This window comes from Sebastes fasciatus, chromosome 21 (assembly GCF_043250625.1).
Source record: "Sebastes fasciatus isolate fSebFas1 chromosome 21, fSebFas1.pri, whole genome shotgun sequence".
In the NCBI taxonomy this organism is placed as follows: Eukaryota; Metazoa; Chordata; class Actinopteri; order Perciformes; family Sebastidae; genus Sebastes; species Sebastes fasciatus.
This window is the reverse complement of record NC_133815.1, coordinates 9,504,213-9,530,345: the sequence shown is the minus strand read 5'-3', so window position 1 is coordinate 9,530,345 and position 26,133 is coordinate 9,504,213. Positions and strand designations below refer to the sequence as shown.

General features: G+C 44.3%; 2 protein-coding genes across 5 annotated transcripts in view; one reads left to right on the top strand and one right to left on the bottom strand.

Moving 5' to 3' along the window:
* The first annotated feature begins 455 nt into the window (after positions 1-455).
* On the top strand, positions 456-4,856 carry tgif1 (TGFB-induced factor homeobox 1). The gene is made up of 3 exons (XM_074621683.1): positions 456-706; positions 2,406-2,635; positions 3,295-4,856. Exons 1-3 carry the CDS (start codon positions 691-693, stop codon positions 3,943-3,945), a joined length of 897 nt encoding a protein of 298 aa, XP_074477784.1. The 5' UTR covers positions 456-690; the 3' UTR covers positions 3,946-4,856.
* Positions 4,857-5,958: 1,102 nt separating this feature from the next.
* Positions 5,959-26,133, bottom strand: part of dlgap1b (discs, large (Drosophila) homolog-associated protein 1b) — a 260,605-nt gene continuing 240,430 nt past the window's right edge. For 3 of the 4 annotated variants that reach the window (XM_074621743.1, XM_074621745.1, XM_074621744.1), the window contains exons 10-15: positions 20,029-20,414; positions 19,852-19,931; positions 13,938-14,353; positions 12,618-12,709; positions 11,244-11,396; positions 5,959-10,738 (exon numbers count right to left, since the gene is read on the bottom strand). In XM_074621743.1, the coding sequence (XP_074477844.1) occupies positions 10,520-10,738; positions 11,244-11,396; positions 12,618-12,709; positions 13,938-14,353; positions 19,852-19,931; positions 20,029-20,414 (1,346 nt within the window). In that variant the 3' untranslated portion in view covers positions 5,959-10,519. The other variant, XM_074621746.1, reaches the window with a different exon arrangement.

Sequence of the window (26,133 nt, the reverse complement as noted above, 5' to 3'; positions counted from 1 at the left end):
AGCCACTAAAAGTTATTGCCGAATAACTCGTAGACACACCACAATTCACAATGTGCAAAAAAAATGCACACCTTGCACCAATAATGTTGTGATTTCTCATCGGTGTTGTTATTTTAGTGAGATGTTACCACGAGGTTCCGCAGTGCTCCTTCTACATCCTCCAACCAGCAGCCTGTTGTTGTTGTTGTTGTTGTTGTCATTCTGACTAAACCAACGCCTCTCTACAGCTCATAATTTAATACACAAGGTGTTGGTGATTTTTCTTTGTGTTTTTTTTGTGTGTCTGCAGCAGTAATAGCTTTATAGAGAGAGACTGTATCCATGTCAGTGGAACAAGCCATGCTGATGTCAGAGCTTTTTTTTCCTCTCTGCCCCTTGGTGGGAGGATCTCTCTGCGTTGAGTCACGCAGCTGTCAAAGATAGCTGTCACCCAGTTTCAGGATCAAACACACAGTCAATGAGAAAAAGGGCTTTGAGCAGAAGGGACGCAGACAGAGATCTCAGGTAACCCCCTTAACGTCAGGACAAGAAGAAAAACAAACTGGTTTTAAAACGGCGTTTGGATGAATAAGGATTTTCGGATATACACGCTGCTGGGGATATCTGGAGGAACTGCACTAATAACACAAAGACTATTTCTCTCTGCTGCGCTTTGACGAGGGAGAAAAAGTGGGCATTTTACGCACGGATATGAAGACGAAAAAAGGTAAGGTTTGACATAAATAAAGTCAAAATGAGTTTAGATAACGATAAGCAGCACACTAAACGATTAACATTGCGATTTCCCCTCATATGCAAACCATGCAGTCTATTGTTTCCTCTCCAGACATGACAGGGGGCTTTTTTGTGCCATGTGCTGGCGCGATGTCAGAAGTCCATATAGCTAATTTCTTTATAGATATGTTTTATTCAATGTGTTGACACAATAACACACCATGTTTTCTGCCATGTGTTGTTTTCCTTGTCGCTGTGGAACTTTAGAGCCTCACATAAGAAGGAAAACTGAATTAAATAAGCTTGTTTTTTTTAGTATGAAAACTAATTTACTACATTTGTGTCGAAGTTTGAAAAAAAAAAAAAAATTCTAAAAGTTAAAGTTTGGCTACTATTGTTAAGTGCAAGAGTTACATTTCTTTTACACGCTTTAAAAAAATCAATATGTAGCATCTTTTTATGGATCCACTACTGCCAAAAAAACACCTTTTTAAAATGTATTTAAATCCAAAAAGTGTGCTAATGTTCATCCTGACCTCATTGTGGGAAGTTGCCTTGTTACATTCAGGGACCTCGTGGTGCAGCTCGCACACACACACACACACAATAGAAAACCTCTTACAAGTTGTTTTAAACTCGCCAAACCAGCGTCTTAACGCCTTTAAAACCTATTTTCTACCCTTCCTGTTAAACTGTGATGTTTCAGAAGGAGTTATGTTGATGTTGAACTCACTGTTTTGCGTGTAGAAACTTTTGAATTACATACAAAGAAGCACGCAGCCCTGGTTTCTTTTGTTTAGTCTGGAGACGCTGATTTGCAACAGGTCTCCCCTCCCCCTTCCTCTCTCTCTCTCTCTCTCTCTCAGCCTACGTAATTACCTCATCCTGTTGGCCGTTCAGACTTGGGAACTTTCTTGCTCCTTTCCCACTAGTTTGCCTCAGAGCAGACTGCATATGGTGGTGGATTATAAAGCCTCTGAGTCTTAATTCTGCATTTCCTTAATGGAGTCTGGTCTGCCTGCATAGGAAGCTGTTGTTATCATGTGTAAATAGTGATCTAAACATCATATATGAGTAAAAAAAAAGTGTTTTTTTTATATTTATCCCATGTGAACTTAACATATGTTGAACACTACACTAAAAAAACACTAATCAGGTTTATTTCCCCCCCACTCAAAGGCCTGAATCCTGTTTGATCATGATTGACTTTGATTAGACGTGCTTTAAAAGCCAAATTAAATAAGAAAGCAGCTCTGTAATCTCTGCTAAAAAACACTGCCGCCTTTCTTCTAAAAACCAAATCTCCCTTTTCATACTGGGATTGTTCTTGTGGTCAGCCCCAGTGTACTCTACTTATCCGAGCATGCAAGGTGTGTGCTCAGTCTGTGCAATAGACCTGGCTTGTATTTGTTGAGGCAGGTTTTATAACTGACACAGCATCAGACCAGCCTTTGTGACGTGACGTCCCCCCTTCATCCCTCGCTCCCTCCTCCTCCTCCTCACACCCTCCCTTGCTCCTTATATGAATCACATGGCTGAACTTGACAGCTTGCTTCTGACACATCAGCTGCCTCCCAGACAGCTTGTGTTTGGTGAATGTCGGCTGACAACAGGGGTGGCTGACATAAAGAGGATATTCTTTTGTCTCACACGCTCTCTCTTTCTTTTTTTCTCTCCTCGCTTTGCTACAGGTTTGATGATGCTGTCGGGGAGCGAGACGGATGACGAGGACAGCGTGGACGCCCCCCTGGATCTGTCGTCCAGCTCGGGGAGCAACGGGAAGAGGAAACGGCGGGGGAATCTGCCCAAGGAGTCCGTTCAGATCCTCAGGGACTGGCTGTACGAGCACCGTTACAACGCGTACCCCTCTGAGCAGGAGAAAGCCCTCCTGTCCAAGCAGACTCAGCTTTCCACACTACAGGTACGCACAACGACCACTAGTAAACAGTAAAAGGATGCACTGACTGAATCATTTCCTGCCTAGATGGCAAACAAAACATGACACATAAACTGTGAACTGAAGGTCATCCAAAGCAGCTTGATGTTGCAACATTAAAAGTCTGAGACAACGTGAGTAAACTCACTCCCTGTGAGCTGCTGCTGTGGGCTTGGCGGAGGCACTGGGACAGGAATTTCCCTCCCTCCAGCCCCTTTCCATCCCAGCTGTCTGGGAACAATGCAGAGTCATTTACATGGTTAGAGCTGCTGAGCCAGTTACGACTAGCCTGAGGAGAAAAAGAGGAGAGATGGCCGTGATTACTGCTATCACAAAGGAGATTACTTTTTTATTGAAGACCATTTTACAAACATAAACTAGAGTTTTTTGTTGAAAGTTAATGTTTATCTTCTCATACTTTGTTCTGGTTTTGGTGCTGAAATGATGCAGAATATGCTCATGGTGTGAAATATACAGCCTCTGGTGGTGTTTAGCCTTTATTTTGATTTGAAAACACAGGTGCAATCTGCACCTGGGTGATAAGTGTACCAGCAGATTTTCTTTTTAAATTGCATGGCAGAACATGAGTGAGTAATGCTGCTTTTCTCACAGCATGGCTTCCTTTTTGTTGTCGTCTTCTCCAGGTGTGCAACTGGTTCATTAACGCACGGCGGCGACTTCTCCCAGAGATGCTGAGGAAAGACGGCAAAGACCCGAACCAGTTCACCATATCCAGAAAAGGTAGCAAAGCAGGCGACAGCTTCTCCGACAGCTCCCAGTCCCCGAAGCACAGCAGCACAGCCGGTACGGAGGAGAGCTACGACAAGCGCGTCCTCCACCCCTCCAGCTTCGAACCCGGCGTCCTGAGGAAGGCGGCGTCCCCCTCCCTACCCTCTCCGACCTCCTTGTCCCCCTCCCCGGGGCTCGTGCCTACTCGCCCTTCTGTCATCTGTCACACCACTGTCACCACGGCGATGCAGCCCAGCCCGACAGCCTCCCACCCGTCTGCGCCGGGGATGAACTGCGACATTGCGGCCGAGCTGTTGCAGGCCGCGCAGATGCAGGCGCTGCTCAGGTGCCAGGATGAAGGGCCGCTCCCCACCGCCAACGCCACCGCCACCACCACCATCCTCAGCATGGAGGGCAACCTGAGCCCCCGCAGCGGGCTCTTCAACACCCCTCCCCCCACCCCTCCAGACCTCACACAAGACTTCAGCGGCTTCCAGCTCCTGGTGGACGTGGCCCTCAAACGGGCCGCGGAGATGGAGCTGCAAGCCAAGCAGCTGGTCTCCTAAAAGTGACAGAAGAAGAAGAAACTTTGTGTCTCGACTATCCTCTGAGTTCAGTGACTTGTCTGCACGCAAAACAGAGATCAAACCCACACGAAAGCCTGATCATTTCTATTTTTGGTATACCAATCAAATTGATGAGGACGTTTTTTTATTGAGAAACTGTATCGAGGTGCCTTGGCTGTACGTTGTTTATTCATTTCACATACATGCGTATGTATCTACATGTGTATCTTATTTGCACACAGGGACCAAAAATGTTATCGGAGAAATGCTGCCTGTCTTATGTCTTTCCATTATACTGTATATCATTTTTAGAGTTAGAATCAGCCCTCTCCTTCACAGACCGGACCGGGTCGCGTCCACACACGTTTACTGTCATACATTTCAGAGATCAGTTCAGGATTGGTCTGCCTCGTTTGTTTGCACACTAAAGGCAGAGGAAGGTCATCTCAGTGTCTTAAACATACTTTCAGCATCTACGACAAACTTATTCACTACTGTAGTAAATGTTATGTGTTTTCATGAGTATAGTTTTGATTTTGTAACTTTACTTTTAGCTATTTTAAAAGAAAAAAACCTATGCTTTTGTTTTGTTTTTTTACTCGTTCTTTTCCCACCGAGGGATATTTCAGATGACCAATGTAGCAGGTTCTTAGTCGGAGCCTTCATCCCTTCATCACTCAGCGAAAGCGACGGCCAGTGGACTGGAAAATTCAACACTACAGATGCTGTTTTTACAACCTGACAAAGACAGCGTTTTTTTGAAATCACCAAAAAAAAAGTCATGTATAATAGGACCATGTGTATAGTTAATGTGACATGATGCCCAATGATGTGATTTCTTTTCATACTGTGCAATGTTTTGTGGCAAATAGGGGTCACATGGGATTCAAATAAAGTTTTGTTTTTCTACATCTCAGAGTTTATAATTTTGGTGTTTCCCGCCTCTTGTGGATTCATACAGGCTGTATTCTTGTGCTGAACTTTATGGAGATTCATCCCTGTAGGATGCGTGTTGAGTCAGGATGTTCTGTAAATATAAAGGAGAGCCAGAGGACACGAATAGTATAGCATTCATGTCTTTCCACAGGCTACCATCAGACACATTCCTGTGTGTGAGAGGTTTACAACAGCTCCTGCCAATTAGCATAATCCTGCATAAATTAACACGAGCGAACGGCAGACGTCAACAGTTTCTTGCCAGCGGGGCTTTATGTGGGCCTGCATCTCAATAGAGTCAATGTAAGTCAGCTTACGACCGAGTACGCTGGCTCGATCAAGGCTGGGAGGACAGCTGTTCCCTTCTGGTCCCGCTAAAGCTTCTCCATCGGCCTCAATAGGATTTGTTGTCTATATTTGCGGAGACAGACACCCTCTTTCATTTATGACATCTTCTTCTCTTGAAAGGGAATAGAAACGTTTGAGGTTGTTTTGTTTGTTTTTGAACAATCAGAACATCTTCACTAATCAGCAAAGCTATAATAAGCGGTTATTTTTATTGGCTAGTCCGCGGCTGGAACATTGCACCATATGTCATCAACAAATGTGGAGTTTTCCACTTTTTCTCAGATGTTTCCTGTCAGAAGTGACAGCTCTTGTGGTGAAGGCTGGATGTAATCACTAATAAGGGTTTAAACAGACCTCCAGGCACACAGTGGGCAGTTGTAGCCCACCATGGTGGGCCATCTGAAAGGTAGGCTGACCCTGGGCCAGACTTTATACAAAGGCGACACCCATTTCCGCAACCCCCTTTCCTGAACTCTGGCCACCGAGGTCAGCATGCCTCCTCTCAGCATGACTGATGCATGAATGACGAATCACCAGAAGCTGCATGTACAGGAGCGTCGGGGCTCAGCCAAGGCCAGAAAGTGCTGTCTAATTATGGGGACCCGCCCCTGCGGAAGGGGAATGCCCTAAAAGCACACACACCATGCTGGCCTTGTAATCTGTTTAATTATATTCCAATTGGAAACACATGTGGAGACAAGGGCAAGAAATGAATGCGACAAAATGATGGCAATGATATAATTTTTTAATGCTGATAAGAGCTCATACACGTGCCATAACATCAACAGTGTAATAACATTAATTACAAAAATGTATATCTGCTTAATATGTTATTTGATTGGGTTTACATTTACATAGGGAAACATTCATTTATGTACAAATGTTTAATTGAATCTCTGAATATAACTACATCACAAGCTTCAGATCTGCTGGAGGGTCTTTTTGAGCTTTATCCAACATTCTGGTTTCTAACTCCCTGCTATACCAGGAGCTTTATATTGATATGTTAATATAATAAGTATAAATTAGAAGTCAATCGTTTGACAGACAGTTCAAATACAAGTTTTGAAGTAAAAAAAATACTAAAATGAGCTTCATCTACATAAAATGGCATTAAAGGGTAACTCCGGTATTTTTCAACCTGGACCCTATTTTCTCATGTTTCTGTGTCTAAGTGACTAATGGGGACAGCCATTTATGAAATTGATCCAGTATTGAGAAGGGCGCTGTAGCCGCTAAATGAGCTTCGCTTGGGGCAACCTGGCACCGTCATTTTACGGCGAGCTTTGGATGACGTAAGCTAATGCAGTGTTTTCCCCACAGGATTTTGAGAGACTGTGGTGGGTGGACCTCAGACCCTCTAGGAGGTTTCCAGGGGTCATGCTCCACCGGAAGAAAATGTTTAAGATTGTAAAGTTAAATGCATCAATCTGGTGCACTTTGAGAGCAAAATTACGAGGCTAGATCTATGAAGGACTTGGGTGCTCTAGTAAACAATTTAATCATATAGGTTGTATGGTTATGAATGCTGATGGTAAAAAGCCACACAGCATAAGCATGGTAAACGAGACGGTGTGCCAACATCGCCCGCAGAATCCCGTCCCTCCCCACAGGGAGAGAGGGCGCACTGCGCAGCAAGAACTCCACGACCCCCGGGTAGTGGTGAAGGGTGCTGTAAAACTCAGGGTCCGGCCTTTCCAAGCATACCTAGAGTCTGTTGCGGCGCACTGGACGATGCGCCCGGCGAGGGGCCAGCCCACCAGTTGAGAAGTGTTAAAATAGTTTCGGTTCACTATGTAACTGTAGCGAGCTGGATGTCACATCACTTTGATTTCATTTGAATGTTGCAAAATGTGGATAAATATATTACTTTTTTATTGGGCATCAACCTCACGTTTACACACGTATTGTCAAAAAAGAAATAGACTTGAAGCATAAATAAACGCTTCAGTTCATAGTGCAGTTATGTGAGACACAGCTGAGATGGAGCTGTGCAGACAGCTGCTGCACAGATTAAAAATGAGAGCATATCTGTAGAGTAAAAAACACATCTGTCACCCTCCAGTCTTGACATGCACGAGGTGGACAGGAATGATTGAAACGTCTTTTTTTTAATGTGTTGCAATACAGGGGCATTTTATTGCGTCTTGCCCTAGAGAAGTCTCGTTCTGAAACTGTGCGTGGCATCCACATTATTGAAATCATCGAAATATTCGGCCATGACATTGAAAATCTTTTAGATACCACTAAACTACGCTCTCTGTACTGCAACACAACAAACTCTTCCCGACACTCCTCTTTCCAACTCTCACCAACGTTTCCACCTTTGTCTCTTCCGGCAACAAGTCACATGACACAATAACAAACAGAAAGCGAAAGGTAAGAACAACATATTATTTCTCTGTAGGGTTCTTTCTGTAATGTTGTCAGACACTTATAATAACAATCTGAGCCTGTCAGTTGCAGAAACAAGCACTTTTAGTGGACGTACATTGACCAGGTTGCCCCAAATAAAAACATTACAGCCCGTTTACAGCGTTCTCCCTCAATACTGGACCAGTTTCAGAAATTGTTGTCCTCATTAGTCACAAAAACATGAGAAAATAGGGTCCAAGTTGAAAAGTACCAAAGTTACCCTTTAAGTTTGAACTATTGTACTGTTTATGCTTCCTCTCTAAACTTCACATCGACCAGCTAAAGGAAATACAACTCATACTGTACGGTTACTTCATCAGTTCCTTCACTAACGTCTCTCAATGAAAAACTTCAGGTTTAATAGGGACAAATAGCAGGAATATATCCTGACCTATAGTTATCCAATGGCACAAAACTTTGTCAGATCAAGACAGAGAATCGGACTACACACCAACGTCCTGCTATTCCGTTATCAAAACAATTATATGATGGTAAACTGGCTGAGGATTGTCTCCACATTCAAGCAGCTGACAGAAACACCTTAAAGTAATAATTAGGGCCGAGATGCTCAATAGATGGCGTGGATACTATTCCCTTATTTAAGATCATGGCCTATCCTGGTGACTGGGGTTATATATATACAGTAAGAGACAAAGCCATGGGTCACATATAGTCACATGAAGTCATTCACACTCTCACACACACACACACACACACACACTTCTTCCCCTGAGACTGCTGTTGTGCTCAACTATCATATTAGAAATTAAGGCTGATCACTGAAACAGAAAAGACAAAAAAAGGTGCCTGTCATGCTAAAGAATCAACATAAATAAAAAATAAACACAGTATAAGGGCCTCAGTGCATAATAATAATCACAATGTCAATAAACAGTCATTGTTCTCCTAATCAATAACTTAAACATGAATACAAAATATTACAAATTGGATCTTTTTTTTTGTATGACTTCAAATAATTGCTTCATTTGGAGGCAGAGATAGTGCGCACACAGTGAGGAGAAAATAGTCCCTTTACAGTCCTTTAGTCTCGATACTGTCAATAAACCTCTCGTCTAAAAATGACATAATAAAATATAGTACAACTACCAGTATTGTACCAAATATCAGTATTTTAGCACTGTTTGTAACACCGAACGCAACATGAGAAAGGATTAAAAAAGACAAAAAAGATCAGTTAGCTTGTGTCAGCATGCATGTCATGTCATTATACTGGATGTTCTTTATACAAACGTGTCCTGCTCAGTTTAAAATGAGACGAGATGGGTGGTTTGTTTACAGTTTGTTGATACTGCTACCTTAATCCTCAATTACAGCTAGGCCCCATTAGACCTAGAAAAATAGGAAGCACTTTTGAAAATGAAGGTCTGAATCGTACCACACGCTCTTTCTCTCTCTCCCTCACACACGCACAGCTTAGGTTTTGTGGCAAACAGTGTTTCTTTCAGTGAATTTTTCAGAAGCACAAAACCTGCTCCCGGCTCACTTTGCCTCACCTGGAGGAGCAAAATGTGACCTCTTGACCTTTCTTAATGCTGCTGGAAAGACCCATTTTCAGACAGAGGGTGAATTGTGTCGCTAACTGACACTATGGTTCCCTTGTCTGGTCTTTTCACTATATCCTTATACAAATCCAAAACTTCAGAGCTCATGGTTTTATCATGGGGTTTTATACAAATATAAAAATAAAATAAAATAATAAATCTAGAATATGAGTCAATAGGTCAGGTCTGGTCTCTCCATAGAGAGGTGAAGTCCCTCCCCTTTCGGTGGACCACCATGGGACCTTATTTTGGAAAAAACATGTCAACGGCAAGAGACAAATATTTGTTTTGATCCCGTTTGAATTGCGCCATGAATCACACATATGATGTTTGTCAATTTAAAACATAATTTTGCAAGTTAAGAACATCACAGTTTGTCGTAGTATCATTTAGTTTTGGGTGAAACCGCTCAGTGAACTACATCCCTCTTCACCAACACTAGGTAGCTAGCTAACTAGCTATGTTCCACGCACAAATGTAACATTATCTGACCTGATGTGTTTCATCTAGTGACTCCTGGTCTTTTTATAAGCCGGGACGAGAACGAACGACCACACACGTTGTGAGTATCCTACATCCCAGTAAGAAACACTTACTCTTCAGAGAGAGAGACATCAGTACGTGACTTTTGGGTGGGTAGTTAGGCGGGTAATACGTATTTTCACAGTCTTATACTTCAACAGTTTTACAACAAATTAAGTTTTAAATTGATAAACATCATATGTGTGATTCATGGCGCAATTCAAACGGGATCATAAAAATATTTGTCTCTCGCTGTTGACTACCGTTCATATTGTTTCCGAAATAAGGTCCCACGGTGGTCCACCAGAAGGGGCGGGACTTCGCCTCTCTACTCATTGTGTGTGTCTGCTGTATAATATACACAGACACACACACTCCCCGTGAACATGCATGCTCCCTCCCGGTTTATTTTCGGCACCTGAAAAATAATAACGTGAAGCATCACTGCTGTGCTACACCTGGCTTACTTTGTAATATTAGGCCACTTAAAAAAAGGGATTCATAAGATACTTCTCTGACAGTGAGGGAGGTACAAGAAGAGGAGGGACTGCTACATCACAGCTGGGAGGAGGAAATGAGGGAGGAAGGGGGGAGGGGGTGATAAATAAATATATAAATAAATGCTGTAAATGTACATTTCTTGTTCTTCATCCATTGTGACTGACCCCCACAGTGATCTGGGAAGTCTGTAAAAGATGTGATGATGTTATGTTAGCACCCTAACGTTACCATTCAGTGCTATAGAGTGTATGGGACAGTGTATCGGGCATGTGTACATGCATGTGTGGGTCTCATAGTCTGGTCTGAGCCTCGGGGATATAGATCTCGATACTGTCTGCGCTCTCGGTGGCGGAGCTCTGCCGAGCCGACGCGGCACGTTTGGCAGCTAGCAGGCGCTTGCGAGCCTCCATGCGCTGGCGCTCGGAGCTCTCCAGCGAGCGGTCCCTAGCCAGGGGAGGGTGGTGGCCCTTCAGGGGCTTCTTTGACACGGGAGGGGGCATCCTTCTCTCCTGGACAGGAATGACAAAGTCTTAATGACAGAGAGTCCTCATGGCGAGCTGCAGCTAAAACACAGTAAGGAGCAACACGACTGCAGCCAGCTAGCGTAAGGGGTTAGAGAGAGCGGCGTAGCTGTTGTCGGCATAATGTCAGAGCATGCAATTTTGAATGAGGTTATGGTTCACAGTGGCAGCCATTTTTTTGTGTGGGGTAAGAGAGCATGGCGGTGGCCATTGCGTGAGGTAAAAGTGACCATTGGAGACGGACAGGCCCCAACGGTGCATGGCAGGTAGAGTGGCTTCTCAAAAGCAGCTCACTGTCGACAACAAGACAGAACACAAACACAAGTGGTGACGTCAGGCAGGCAACGTGACAGTGTGCAGCATGCTACAACAAAGCTCAGCTGTGAATCATTTTTAAAGTACACAGTAATGACAGCAGATAGCATGCGGGTTAGTAAAGCATTCCAAAACAAAACTGAGATTAGATGATTTTTTTTGCCACGTGTGTCTGCACCTGAATTTCCGGTGGGGTCAGAGGATTCCAGTTGTTGGCTTTGAGTTGATGGAGTTCATCGAACTTCAGGCTGATGTTCTCGATAGACAGCTGGAGCATGTCCCAGAAACCCGCCAGGTCCTGGGAGATGGGCCGCGGGTGTGCATTTGGATTCTGATACACAAACATTGCATATAAACACACACATACTAACACATATTGTTTATATGCTTATCACACATTTTTGGAAAGATGCCGCTGCTATCTGATGAAACTGCACGAATCACAGAATTGGCTTTCAAGTGAGTCAAATGCACATCGAGGCGCAAGTTATTTTGAATGCCACAGATTGTATTTATAAATGAAGCACCGTTCTGTAAATATGTGGGAGTACTGTCTGGGATTGTATCCAGAATATATCTTTGACTTCTTCACTAAACTGTTTTGAATCATACATCCACTGTGGTTGAACTAAAACATATCTGTTTGTCAAGTACTCATCTGTTAAGCCGCCCACGCTGCGCTGGCTGTGCCGTTGTTTTCCTATAGGGAGAGCGACGCTGCCCGACTATGTGGTTTCAGTAATAAAGAACAATTAAATAAATGTATATCTATGTATTTATTGGTCACATTTTGCTCTACAAAGTTAGGAAAGCAATGTTTAAGTCAAGCCTGATGTTTCCTTACACATAAAAGAATGATCCCAGTCACTTCCACACAGTGAGGCATACAGCTTATTAATTAAACACTGGTATCCGATCGGTACTCGGTATCGGCCGATACCCAAAGCCCGGGTATCGCTATCAGTATTGGGACGGAAAAAGTCGGATCGGTGCATCTCTACTCATATTTTTATCCGCTGCTTGTGCGAGGCTCTGCGCGTGAGTGAAGAGCAAATGTCTTATGTGAAGGCCGCTTTATTCAATGTGCTCCACTGCTACATAAACACTATAAATATTAACCTTTTTTTCAGTTCACACATTGTATTTTTTACTTTATAATTAATAATTAGGGTCGATAATGAAATTATCTTTGAAAAATGGCAGGTAGTATTTTTATATAATGTGTACATTATGCAACCTGTGTTATAATTTTTGGAAATGCAAAAGCAAATGCACAAAAAAGCGTTTGCCTGCTTCAATACAGAAATATAGGTATCAGCATGTAAATAAATCATGTTTGTCAGGCTGTAGTTTTCACAAAACAGGTTCTATCTTTTGTATGTGAACGACAGTAAGGGTGTGCAGATGCACCGTCTACACTAGATGCATAGTAAATGAGCGCTGGCCCGGCCTGTCAGGATGATTTGTGCAGGATGATGTCAGTGTTGGGGGAGGAGGGAGAGGTGGGTTGAGGAGGGAGGGGGAAGCATGCAGAGGATGAGGTGACACATACCAGATTCTCCTCACACAGCTCCCGGAACTGCTGGAACTTCTGGGACATCAGCAGCTGGGCACTCCCCACTGCACTGCGGATCTTCCCCAGGACTGCAGAAAGACACGGACGCACATGCATGCACACACACACACACACACACACACGCACAATTCACAATGCAATTACTCACAGAGCCGCATACTGCAGGCATGTTGCAGCGCTAACAGGGAGGGTGCATTTGTGATGCAACAGAAAGGGATACGCTAGAAGCCTCTTTTATCTGAGCCTCTCAGAAACAGAAACCATTTAGGTGAAGTGAAATATTTACTGAAATGCGCTGAAATTACAAATCCAAAAATAGCACATGAATATCAAAATGCCATATTTGCAGCACATAAACATGTTTTAGTTGCTGCCATGTATCAAAAATAAGCTTAAAAATCAAGCATTTATTCCTAAAAAACAGCAAATAAAACATTTTTTATGTGCTGTAAATACGGCATTTTGATATTTATGTACTATTACAGTATATTTCTCTCACAATGCCAGGCTGAAACAAGGTTGTGCTGCATAACCTGACTCCAATGTCAGTCCTATTGACTCCCACATCCCTATGGAGAGGAGCTGTCAGTGCATACATTAGTCTACATGAAGAAAAAATGGGAGAGGGGGAGTAATGAATCTGCACTACAGAGACAATGTTTTCAACTCCTTCAGGATGTGTGTGTGTGTGTGTGTGTGTGTGTGTGCACATGTGCAGCGTGGGATCTGGGAAAACATAACCTTGAGACAGCCTCCCCGTTCAGCACGTTCTGTGAGAGAATATCTTGCCTGGAACTATAACAGCACACTGGCTGCATAAACAATGACATTTTCGGTAAGACATGAAATCAGCTGCGCAGCAAGGACAGGTATAAATGCAGCGCCGACCGCCTGAGGCTCGTTTGCTCAGTCTGGTGTGTGCATGTGCGTAATTTGACGTGCGTATGTAGACATGCTCTGCTGCAGTGTGTGTGTGTGTGTGTTACATCCAGATCAAATAATAGCTGCCTGGAGGAGCGCTGCTGAGAGAAACCCCTTCACTGTGTTGGTGTGAGAGTTCATTATACAGTGTGTCTAAAGGACAGATGTGTGGCTGAGGCCAGCAGCGGACTATTGATAAGTATGCACGGTATGTCTGTGGAGGCCAGAGGGCCTGAGACAGGAACAAGCAGCTATTGTGGTCCAATGCCACGAATACCAGGAGAGGAGAGGAGAGGAGACTAGAGGAAGGGAGAGGAGAGGATGAATAATAGACCTAATATCAGTGTTCAACAGTCTCTCTATGACTCAACTCACTCTCATCAGGCAGCTCATTCTCCATCTCATCCTGCTCCATCTGTCGACACCAGCCCTCCATACGCTCCATCTCGGCCTGCAGCAACTTGAGGAACCAGCGTCCGTCGCGGGGGCACACCAATCGCCCGACGGCTTCCAGAGCCTCAACCTCCGGCTCGACCACGCTGTCCATCCACGGGTCAGGAGGGGGCAGGATCGACGGGTCGAACCCCACGTCCCCGTAGTCGTCGACCGCACAAGCGTGGTAGTGGTTCCCCGAGCCCTGGATGCTGACGGTAGAAGAGGCAACGGAGGTGGAAGAGTGCTGGCGCGGCATGGTGGCACAGTGACGCGGCAGCTCCGGGGAGTCTAAGGGGTCGTCGAGGTCAGCCTGCACCGCCGTGGTTACGCTGTTGGAGCGGGTCATCCTGCGGTAACTAGGAAAGGAAGCAGAGATGATTGATTACGCATACTAAAATTGCACGGTAATACCACATTAGTGTCTCTCCTTTAGCAGTAATTATGGTAATATTGTTTACACACAGTTCTTGGAGGTGATCCCAGTATGAAAAATTGAAATGATCACAGCAATTTCATCACTGATAGCGATGAATAGCTTTTGTAGTGTGGAGCGTCTTTTGTGAGCGTGTGTGTGTTTTGTCACCTGGCTCATTCAGAAGCAACAGAGTGTGCAGTCGTCTGTCACACCACAAGGCCTGCTTTGGGGCTGATGCACAAACACACTCACACACCTGGGACCCCTCTCTACAGCTGGGTGTGCCGTGTCGTATTTGGCTCAGAGGCTTTGTGCCGCAGCCTTTGCCAAGTCCCCTCCACACTACGTGCAACAGCACACACACACACTCATGTTCAAAGATTAAATCAACACACACCCACAAATTTGGCTACGATCTATAGAGCAGCTCACCACCCCAGTAATGAATGGGACGCCAGAGGGACGCTGGTGTTTAGGGGCAGTGGGGGGCTTGCCAGCTAACTGCACAGTGATTGGAGGAGCCAGTAATCTAATCACTGCAAGATTACAACTCAAAGTGGTGCATGTCTCAAAGCGCATCTTTTATTACCACATAGAAAAATGTAGCAGGGCGCAAACAAGAGATACACTTTGATGAGCATTAGGGCTGTCAATCGATTAAAATATTTAAGCGTGATTAATCGCACATTTTTTCAAAATGTTCAAAATGTACCTTAAAAGGGAGATTTGTCAAGTATTTAATACTCTTATCAACATGGGAGTGGACAAATATGCTGCTTTATGCAAATGTATGTATATATTTATTATTGGAAATCAATTAACAACAAAAAACATTGACAAATATTGTCCAGAAACCCTCACAGGTACTGCATTTAGCATAAAAAATATGCTCAAATCATAACATGGCAAACTGCAGCCCAACAGGCAACAACAGCTGTCAGTGTGTCAGTGTGCTGACTTGACTATGACTTGCCCAGAACTGCATGTGATGATCATAAAGTGGGCATGTCTGTAAAGGGGAGACTCGTGGGTACCCATAGAACCCATTTTCATTCACATATCTGGAGGTCAGAGGTCAAGAGACCCCTTTGAAAATAGCCATGACAGTTCTTGCCAAAACTTAGCGCAAGTTTGTAGCGTTTCTAGTTTCATGTGATGCCTGTATCTTCACTCTGGCTTTAAAACTGAGCCCGCAACAACCTCTGAAAGATTGATTGCGTTAAAGAAATTAGTGGCGTTAATTTACGCTAACACCTTATTATTGCGTTAACTTTGACAGCCCTAATTTGAACTCATGCACACCTTATCCTACTGTTAGACATGTGTAGGTTTACATACTATTTTGCTGTCAATACTAGGGCTGGGTATTGGCAAGAATCTGGCGATACGATACGTATCATGATACATGGGTTACGATTCAATATATTGCGATACTGTAAGCAAGGCAATATATTGCTATTTTTTTAATCTAATTTTAGGATAACTGTCCTAGTATAAAGAACACATCACCATATGCATAAAAATTGAGTAAAAACATACTTTTTATGCAATCAGAATACTGGGATCTGCATTTATCACAGTCCCTGTAATATCCAACATCATAGCACTACTTTGAGAGGAGACATACACTGAGAGGACGCATCTCTTCGCAAATGAAATAAAGTATTGACTGAGGTAATCTTTGCAGGTAAACTATTAATTAAAAACCAATACAGTGTTTTTGAGAATCGATACAGTATCACAGAAGATATTATCTCAATTGTTTTCTTACATCCCTAGTCAATACACAGCGAATTCATAAGAAGTAACAACTTTGCCAAGCCAGAAAAAGCTTGAATTGCAATCCTCTCCTAGCTGTACTCTGATCCAAACATGCCCACAGTCCTCTCACATGTGAACCTTAGCTTGACCTGCCTGCAGCACGACACACACAAATGATCACAGCTCCATCACGTCCGCCTCGGCCCCGTCTCCGGACGCACACTCCTCCTCGAAGCTATCCATTCATCTCTAACCTCCCCTTTTGCTCATTCATCTCTCCTCTTCCGTGAACAGAAAAAAACAAAAAAAACAGAGAGCAAGAACAAGGGAGTGGCTTCGGCTACATCAAACACTGTGTATATGTGCTTTATGTGTGTGTGCAAGCAGCCCGCGAGTGTGAGTGTGTGTGAGGAGCAGTTAAAGAGTAACTCCTCCGAGCAGGTGTTCACTTCTAATGACCTCAGCCTGCTTTCTATCAGCCTGCTAACAACTTCCTGCAGGGGCAGAGACGGGCAAGGCCAAACACAGCCCAGACAGAAAGACAGACATATCAATAGACAGGAGGCAAAAGAACAAGGGAGGGCATTTAAAGAGAAAAGTCAATGTGACAGAGAGAGAGAGAGAGAGAGAGAGAGAGAGAGAGAGAGCGACTATAAAATATCAGCGAGGTATGCAGGAGGAAAAAAAGTGCACATAAAAACGCAGAGTCCATGTTCTCATTACATTCATGTGGTGAACATGACGGAAAGTTGTAAATCACTACAGAGGTGGAGTCTCGCATTCCACACGCTGCCGCTTTCGGAGGGCCTCTTAACCTCTAGGTTTTTCTTTTAGATATAATAATAAGCTTTATTTATGTAGCACTTTTCTTAACAAGGTTACAAAGTGCTTTCCAGAAAAAAAAACAGCAGATAAAAACGAGAAACAACAACGATAGAATAAAATACAAACAACAGAGGGATCATAAAAACAACAATACCAAAGGATAAAATATATATAAAATGGCCAAGGAGGGATGATAAAACACAGCAAGATATCAAATATTCATAAACGCTTTCCCATAAAAGAAAGTTTTAAGAAGGGATTTAAAGATGCTTTCAGATTTAAATCATATTATTTTTCCTCTCATCTGCACAGAACATGGTTCAAGCCACAAACATGAGGAAGCCTCTATAAACAAAAACAGCCTGATGTCTTATTTGGATGCAGAAAGAAGATACCAGAACAAGCTGAAAGAGGTATGCTGTTTGACGGAAACCACATTATTGACATTTAACGTTGCATTATGCACCTGAGGCTTCTTGTTTGTTTGTCTTATGCCAGTAATGACAAACCCTCAGTCAGTTAGGACAAAAATAAAAAGACAGGGAGGTCTAGCTGTCGCTTAAGTTGACTTTTCAAGATGGTTGTTCATATGGTTTAGTCACTAGGACCATGAGCAATACCCCACATCCCCTGTGACTGCAAAGCCATCTGGTGATCACCAACCCCAGACCCCAAACGCCCTTAAAATGATCCATCAATCAATCCATCAAATTTCATTTGTCGGGTGGGAATCACCAGAGGCCCCATGATACGAAATGATCACGATACTTCAAGATACGATCTTATTGTGATTTTAAACATTTTGTGATGCTGAGTATTGCAATACGATATAGTGTGATTTATTACCTTTTTTCAACTGCAAATTCTGCAGTTTGTCAACATCTGTTTTATCTAATGAGATACAGTTTTCACTCTGTTCATCTCAGAGTTTTCATTCACATATCTTGAGGTCAGAGGTCAAGGGACCCCTTCGAAAATGGCCATACCAGTTTTTCCTCGCCAAAATTGAGCATAATTTGAAGCCTTATTTAGGGTTTTTCTCGACATGCTAACATGTCATTTCCTTAAGTTTTCTAGTTTCGAATGATACCAGTATCTTCACTCTAGCTTTAAGAGTGAGCCCGCTACATCCTCTGAAAGACAGAATAGCGGCCGTCCGATCCAATCCATCGGATTAAGAGGTTAATAGTCTATATAATAAAATTGATACTTGACATCCGTGTATTGATACACTATTGCCACCCAAAATAACACGATACTATGCTGTATCGATTTTTCCCCCCATATTATGTATATAACAGTTTAGTTTTTCTACTTTTTTGCATGTTTTTGATCAGATATTTACAGTTAATTTGTTTATTTTATAAGCAAAATTGCAACTTGCACACTTTGCTAATTTATAAAGTATGTTATTGTTATTCTATTTTTACATTTTATATTTTCTATGTGAGTTGTAGTAGTCTGGTATATTCAAAGCCTTTAAAAGTTGACTCATATACATCTTTGAAGGAATAAATATGACGAATGAATAAAACATTTCAGAACAGAAAGAAATCAGTGTAAAGACAAGCATGTTGTTGCTTGTGTTCATCTCTTTTCCAGCTCTCTTCCACTCCCTCTCACTTAATCCCAGTTCAAACAGCGAGCTGAGGTTGTGACCTGTGACTGCTGCATATAAACACACAGACTCTCTCTCTCTCTCACACACACACAGACACAAATAAGGCAGTTTGAGCACTGGAGCGCGGCCGTAGGAGTTTGGCACTCTCACTGTCTGGGAATCTAACGTAGGGGGCAGCATGCCCAGACCTCCCAGGTACACACACACACACACACACACACACACACACACACACACACACACACGCATGGACCAACACACACACAGATGCATGCCAACAGGTAAACAATCAAAACATGCACCAACAAAAATACCCTCCCACCTACTGCAAACATTAACCAGAGAAATGCACAAGCTGCAGAGCTGCATGACATCCAAGCCCCCGCAGACTGGAAGGTGTCTGGGTGAGTTAATATTTGGCTTGGCAACTCCGGGAACTCAGAGCTTGGTCAGTCAGCTGAGACCTCCCCTTTCAGAAAGCCCCTCACATTCCCTGACACTGTGTGAGTGTGTGTTTGAAAGTGCTGGACGCGGCCCTCACTGTGACCTTTGATTAAAGGTGATGTCTCTTTGAATTCCCGAAGCATGCCTGGGCTACGGCGCGAAAACCAGCGCCGTGGCTAAATTTGTCAGCTTGCCCCTCACCGAACAGAAGGTCACTGTTTTGACAGCGTGGACGAAAGCAGACAAAGAAAACCATAAATGCCTGCGTGTCCCACCAGAGGCCTCGTTGAGCCAATGTGAGCTAAAGAAACAGTATGCACACTGGGCTGCTTCTCCTCAAACTGGGAACATGTTGCAGAGTGAGAGGCTGGAGCTGACAGCACAGCAGTCTCTCAGTGCTCTCAGAGCTAAACAAACCCAATAAAACTCCCTCCCTTTTTTTCTCTCCCTCCCTCCCACACAAACTGCCTCAAAGTAGCCTGAATCACAATGACTGGAGCAACAGATGGCTGTCAACTCACCCCCTCCACCTTCCCAGCTCCCTGCACCACATCCTCTGGCCCAGCTGTCACATGGGGCCCCTGGCTGAGGGGGCTCTGACGCCAACCTCCCCTGATCTGGGGACAGCTGCTGTAGGGAAGCCAGTGCAGGGGGGCAAAAGCTTGCACTGCACACTACAAACCCCTCTCTGTCTGCACAAATCCTCTTCCTGCTCATGCTATCTCTGCCTCATCCCTCCCATCAGACTTATCCAGTTTCACTTTTACAGCCTCCTTCTCTCTACTCACCATCGCTCATCCTCCACCTGAATTCCTATCGACTGGAATTTAGACTGCTCCTCCGTCGGCCCTCCTTCCTCTGGGTCCACCTAAGAGGAGGAGGAGGAGGAGGAGGAGGAGGAGGAGAAACTGTCAAACTGCACGCCAGAGTTTCACTGTAGAACTTCAACAGGCTCATCCACAAACCTGGATCCCTATGGAGAGGCACTTGCGGAGCGCTTCCCTCTGCGCCTTGCTGTCGGTAGAGACGTGCGCGACGGCAGAGGTGGTGGCGGTGGCAGTGATGGTGATGGTGCTGTTGGTGACGTGCTGGCTGGCGGGGCCGTGCACCTGAGCGTTGGCCGCCTCTATGGCCGCCGTCAGGGCCTTCATGCTGTCGATGCTCTCCGTGGAGTTGGACAGGCCCGGCTGGGAGCTGATGCCCGTCCGCGAGCCGGAGCCCCCGTCCATGTAGGCATCCTGGGCGGACTCGGTGCTGCTCTGCGCCGTGATGGATATGAAGGGTTTGGACGGGGTGGTGCGTGGCGGGACAGGAGGAGGCGTCTTCTTGTAGGTTGTGATGCATGATGACACTGCAGGGAGGAGACAGAGGAAGATGAAAGTATGAATGAAAGTCTCAAAAAAAGAAAGATCTCTAACAATTGTTCACTCATCACAAGGAGTACTACACAGCCTGTGAAAACTTAAAACCTATATTTTCTTCTGTGGTTCTGGAGGACGGCGGTATAAATTCTGAGAAAATAACCCGGATGATGTCATAGTAACATCATCACGGTTTTCTCATTTGGGCTTGAAACCATCTGAAAATTTCTAACTGAAAGCCTTCATTACAAACTGAAGATGTGGGGTTTGAAAGAAGCATTCAGGAGGCAGTAATGTAGAAAATATAAATAAGATAATAAGCAATAAAAAGATTTGTATATGGAGGATATTAAACATACAATAACCAGCAACTACAGCGCTGCAATATAAATGGTAGAAATTTATAAGTACAAATTTGTGAACGAAACTATGAAAATACAGCGTGCATGTAGAGCTGCAACGATTTATCGATTAGTTGTCAACTATTAAATTAACAGGCAACTATTTTGATCATCGATTAATCAGTTAAAGTAATTTCTTAAGAAAAAAAGAGTAAAAATTATCTGATTCCAGCTTCTTAAAATGTGAAAATGTTCTTGTTTCTTTGCTCCTCTATGATAGTAAACTGAATATCTTTGAGTTGTGGACAAAACGAGACATTTGAGGACTTTGGGAAACACTGTTCGACATTTTTCATAATTTTCTGACATTTTATAGACCAAAATCGATAAATCGAGGAAATAATCGACAGATTAATCGACAATGAAAATAATCGTTAGTTCCAGCGCTACATACATGCATGTTATGCAACACAGATGATAAGATTATGCAGAAAGTGGGTGACAATATTGTAATCAAAAACATAAATAATAAAAATATATTATATATAAATTAATCACGGCCTGAGAGGGAAATGACTTTACTGACAGCTGACACCCAGAGGTCTTAGGGTCCCTGATGGAGTCAAAATGGACAGTAGATTAGGGGCAACTTTAACAAATCAGAGCTTCGTCTAGTAATAGGATTAGTATGTCAGCCACTTGACCCACTGATCTAGATGGTTAAGCCCTCTACGCACTCACTGTACACATCCAGAACAATTTGGTGCCGAATATAGCCCTGGGTGCTTGTGTGCCTCGCTGTTTGCACGCATAATTGCACAGAAGTTAAATTATATTGTAGAAGCGAGGAGAGCTAGAGAGTTCAGTACACTCCAAAGGCTTTGCATTAAATCCGAGCAAATAGATATTAAAAAGCATCATAGTGCTGCTCGGTAACACTCTCCCTCTCAGGTTACAGCTACAGGTTGTGCACAGACAATGGAGCCTCTCACATACTGACTCAGAAGCCTGTGTATGCAGAAACATGCCAACAGACCAAAAACATAGCATGTCTGAAACAAGAAAGAAACAGCCACCTCTTAACTACATTATGCCTTGGAATCTCCTTCCTGGTCTGGTGCTGTCATCAAAACTAGGTCGCGCTCTCTCTCTCTCTCTCTCTCTCTCTCTCTCTGCCCTGCAGCAGAACTAGGACACCGGGTTTCCTGGATCCCTTTTAATCCCTACAAAAGACAAACATCCTACCGTGGCGAGATCGCGGCTCTGCGTGCGCGGCAGACAACTGTTGCCAACCACACCCTGCACGAGCAGCCATGTCTAAAACTATTAGAGCAGGATGTTGTTTGCTTTGTGTCTTGCCATCTCGCTGACAGCTCCGGAGAGGCCCTAACATATTGGAGGTGAACAGAGGGCTGACTTCATCCTCTTGATTTGTCAGAGTCATCTGCCGCCCTCCACACACCCTCCTGCTTTCCTGCCTCGCCAGCAGTGATTGGATGATGCCAGACAAGATTTCTGTCAGGTTTTGACAAGCTGGAAAGTCCTCAGACGGGATGAATGCTGCGTTGGGATGAGATCACATGTTGCTAATGTGAGCGCCTTTGATGGCGGGGTAACAAACCACAAGAGAGACAAAAGAGGACTTACTGTATTTCCTTCTACAGCTAAATGTTTTGAGAGGTGCTGTATATGCAGGAATTACTGCCAAAGACATCTTAGGCGGGATCATCTGAGCATGCCGCGATATGCAGCGCTGTCTCAATTTTTCACAGATGTCTAGGGAATACGGCTTCAGAAAGGTCACTGAGTACAGACCCACATGGGAACAAAAAAACTACACAGTGAACAGACACATGCAGTCACACAGAGGGAGAGGGCGAGGTCCTGCCCCTATCAGGCGTGGAGGTTCAAAGGATAGGATGTCAGCCCCTTTCAGAGCTTCTATCCCCTGAAGTCATCTAAAAGTCACACTCCTATCAGGCCTCGAGAAAGGGTTAAAGAACAGAGGGTTTTCATCCGCTCAATAGAGCGCCGTATGAAACAGGAGACGACGCGCCGTGTCCCACCTAGCTGTCACTGCGAGAGCCAGACGCGGCAGAGAATGACGGGGGGGGGGTTTTGAATGCCAAGACAGGTTAAGTAAACACACTCGGTGAGTCGGAACATGCCCACGCACACATGTATGCGCCTGCAGACATGCACACGCATGCAGGCACACAAATAACATTGACACAACCCAGCTTAACGTTTCAAGCTCTCCACATCAAGGCAGACCACAGGCTTCCTGCCACTGATATGCTCTCCATTCATCAGGAGCTGTTGTCAACAGAGACTTGGCCCACGCCAGTGACTTGGATGTAAGTGTGTAAAGATGTGTCATCAAACATTTAGCGAAACGAATGGATTTAAGTTCCTATTTTGGAAAAACTGTCTGTCAACAGAGAGGGGCAAAGCTGACCAAAACAACTGTCCTGATAAAAACAGCAGCCAAGTTTCCACCGAAATGATAAGAAAACAGTTTGATCCTCTCGCAGCCATTAGACAGCTACTCTGCCATGGACCTCCCACGCACACAGACAGTCAAGGACGGAGTGAAGTAGGAATGTGACGCAGGATCCCATCAGACCCTTAACGAGGAATGTGGAAACCTCTCTTCACCAGCCACAGATACACACTGACGAGCACACGGAAAAGTTTGCCCGTCGCTCCATGATATCAGGTTAGTGGAGCTTTAATACCAGAAAAAGAAAGACATCATTCACGTATCTTGTGAAGCGGGAACAACTTCCTCACTTAATGAAATTGTGGAATTTCGTCTCCCTTCCCCTCACAGAGGTAGGTGAAGCCTGCTGCGAGCATTGTCGTCCCAAAGAGAAGAGTTTGTGAATGACAAAACTCTAGTGGCTCTCTGCCAAATCCCTCTTTTGACAAATACTTCAAAAGTCCCATGCCGACAAGTTGGTGTGAATAGCGGTTCTTCTTGGCAGAGCACTCCCCCACCTCTGGGCTCGATAATATCAAAGAAAGCCCTCTTCCCTCCCCTGAGACAAAGCTAAGACTCCATTCATTTCTCCTGCCTTCACAACTAAAACACACTTTTTTTGGCTCACTGTGTCTTATATGTGTGTCTGCATAGGTGTTTCCTTTATTCAATCATGTTACTGGACAGATTGAAGGCAGGCAGCTGCCCTGTAATCTCCAATCTGTGTATCTGTGTGATAGGCCACTTCAAAGAGCAGACGGTTTGGTTTAAGAGGCGAGCTAACAGGAACGGGCTCCCCCGCGCGGGGGCCAAGGGCAAATCCACCACCATCCAAACAAATACAAAGGCCCGGAAAGGGGGCGGTCAGTATGGGGGAACATTGACAGCTGAGCCCAGCTGCAGTGTGTTTGGGATGAGGGTCTGCCAGAGGGGAGAGGGCAGAGAATAGTGAACAGAGAAGAGGAGCTGAAGGAGGAGGAGGGTAAATCAGAGAGTTACTGCCTGCCTCCGTCTGCTCGCTCTCCGTCCATTTGTCCCACTCTCTCTACCTCTCTGTCATACACAAACACACGCACACACAAACACGCATAGAGACCCAGCTGGAGTCCTTTGTGATGGCGTCACCATGGCGACACATAGCAACATGAAGTTTGCCGGGAGGCTTGGCGTTGTACCAGCAGCAAGCAGAGGGGAGCTTCTGTTGGCCATTTGTTTACCTTGACAGGGTACAACTACAGCTGCACTGACACCCCACCTAAAACACCAGCCAACAGGGGAAACACAGCAGGAATAATGGGTCGCAGCTAGCGTAAATTGAAAATCAAATAAACACCAGGACAACAGATGAGAGAGGACGACCGGGTGTTGCAAATGAATATCCAATAACGTTTGTCGCGCAGTAAGCGTGGGCTTTGTGCAGCTGAGTGCTGAACTCTACCAACCAGTTTGCTTTGGATCCTTGTCAAAAAGTGCTTGTCACTGGGTTTCCGGGACAGAATCATGAGATGACAATAAGCTGAAAGGTTCACACAGGTTGATATTACACCGCTGGTGTGAACAACAATGCAGAAATACAAGGTGCATTCTAAACATGGCCTCCAGTAGGCTCCTATGATTACTGTAAAAACCACAGAAAAGCCTTGAGTTTCAAAGTGTTGTGTTAAAATAAAGAAAGCAGGTTTGTTGCTCATTACTTATCACTGCTGATCACCTAATACTGAGACACAACAAACCCTGCACACACAGTACACAATGGTCCTTTCAAAGTCCGCTAACAGTCCTCTGAGTCACCTGAAAGTCTCCCAGAGACCCTCATGTCAGTCGACGCCTCTCAGCCAGCGGAGGTCAGAGGTCACCAGAGAGGGTTTCTGCTCTCCAGATGCCTGAACTCTCTCAGACACAATAGCTCACTGTGTGTGCATGAGGGGAAGGTGGCAGTCTGCCTTTTAAAGCAGTATATTTAGCATGTGTGAGTGCTCGTAAAAAAATATTGTAAACATCCTGCACTAACTGCAGCATTTAAATTGTTTGTTTGTTTTTTAAACATAAGCGTGCATATCAGCGCCAAACATTTGTTAAATATGCCTCCGGTGTCCTCAGACCAACAGTTGCTATCAACAAAGCCGTGTGCTCAGTGTGTCCCTTTTGACAGAAACCCGCGACAACAGTGGGGAACTGCTCCGGCAGGCTTGCGTCTCCTGAATCGCTAGATAAGAGTGTGTTTACAACTGTCAGCCAGCGCTAAGGCTGGCAAGCAGCTGCTCGCCGTTGGGCAATAGATTCACTTCACTTAACCCACTTTCCTGAGCTTCAAGTTCATAAAGAGCCTGGTTACCTGCATTCCTCTTTTATGGCATGACGCCCTGTCAATCAGTGACAGGCAGGGAGAGACATGCTGAGAGTTCAAAACCAATGGAGCGGGAAAATGAAAATGGAGTTCACTTTCAAAACAAACTTCTTAGTGATCACATTTATTCAGGATCCATACTGCCTTACAGCTTAGTGTTTGATTCCAATTCATATCGGATTCTGATCTTCCTCGTTGTCGGTGTTTTGGTTCATTTTGTAAAAAGTAAAAGAACAACAAAGTATGTTGCACATTTTGTACTACATTGTGATTTGCCAGTGCCTTCGTCATTTCAAGTGTTGATTGTAAAAAGAAATGTTATTTCTTATCCACCAGATGTAGTGTTGTGAAGTTTACCTATGTGGGGGAAATTACATCTCTTTTGCAACTATGAGATATTTCTGCAACTGACGTAAAACCTCAAATAAAGATAAGTAAGTAGTGTAATTGTCGACACTGTAAATAGCAGCTAGATGACATTAGTTACACTTTCAGGTATAATCATCCAAGATTTGGTATAAATTAGGGATGCACCGATA

Coding starts and splice junctions, on each gene's coding strand:
- tgif1 (XM_074621683.1), top strand. Junction 2,636..3,294: donor CTCAGCTTTCCACACTACAG/GTACGCACAACG, acceptor CGTCTTCTCCAG/GTGTGCAACTGGTTCATTAA.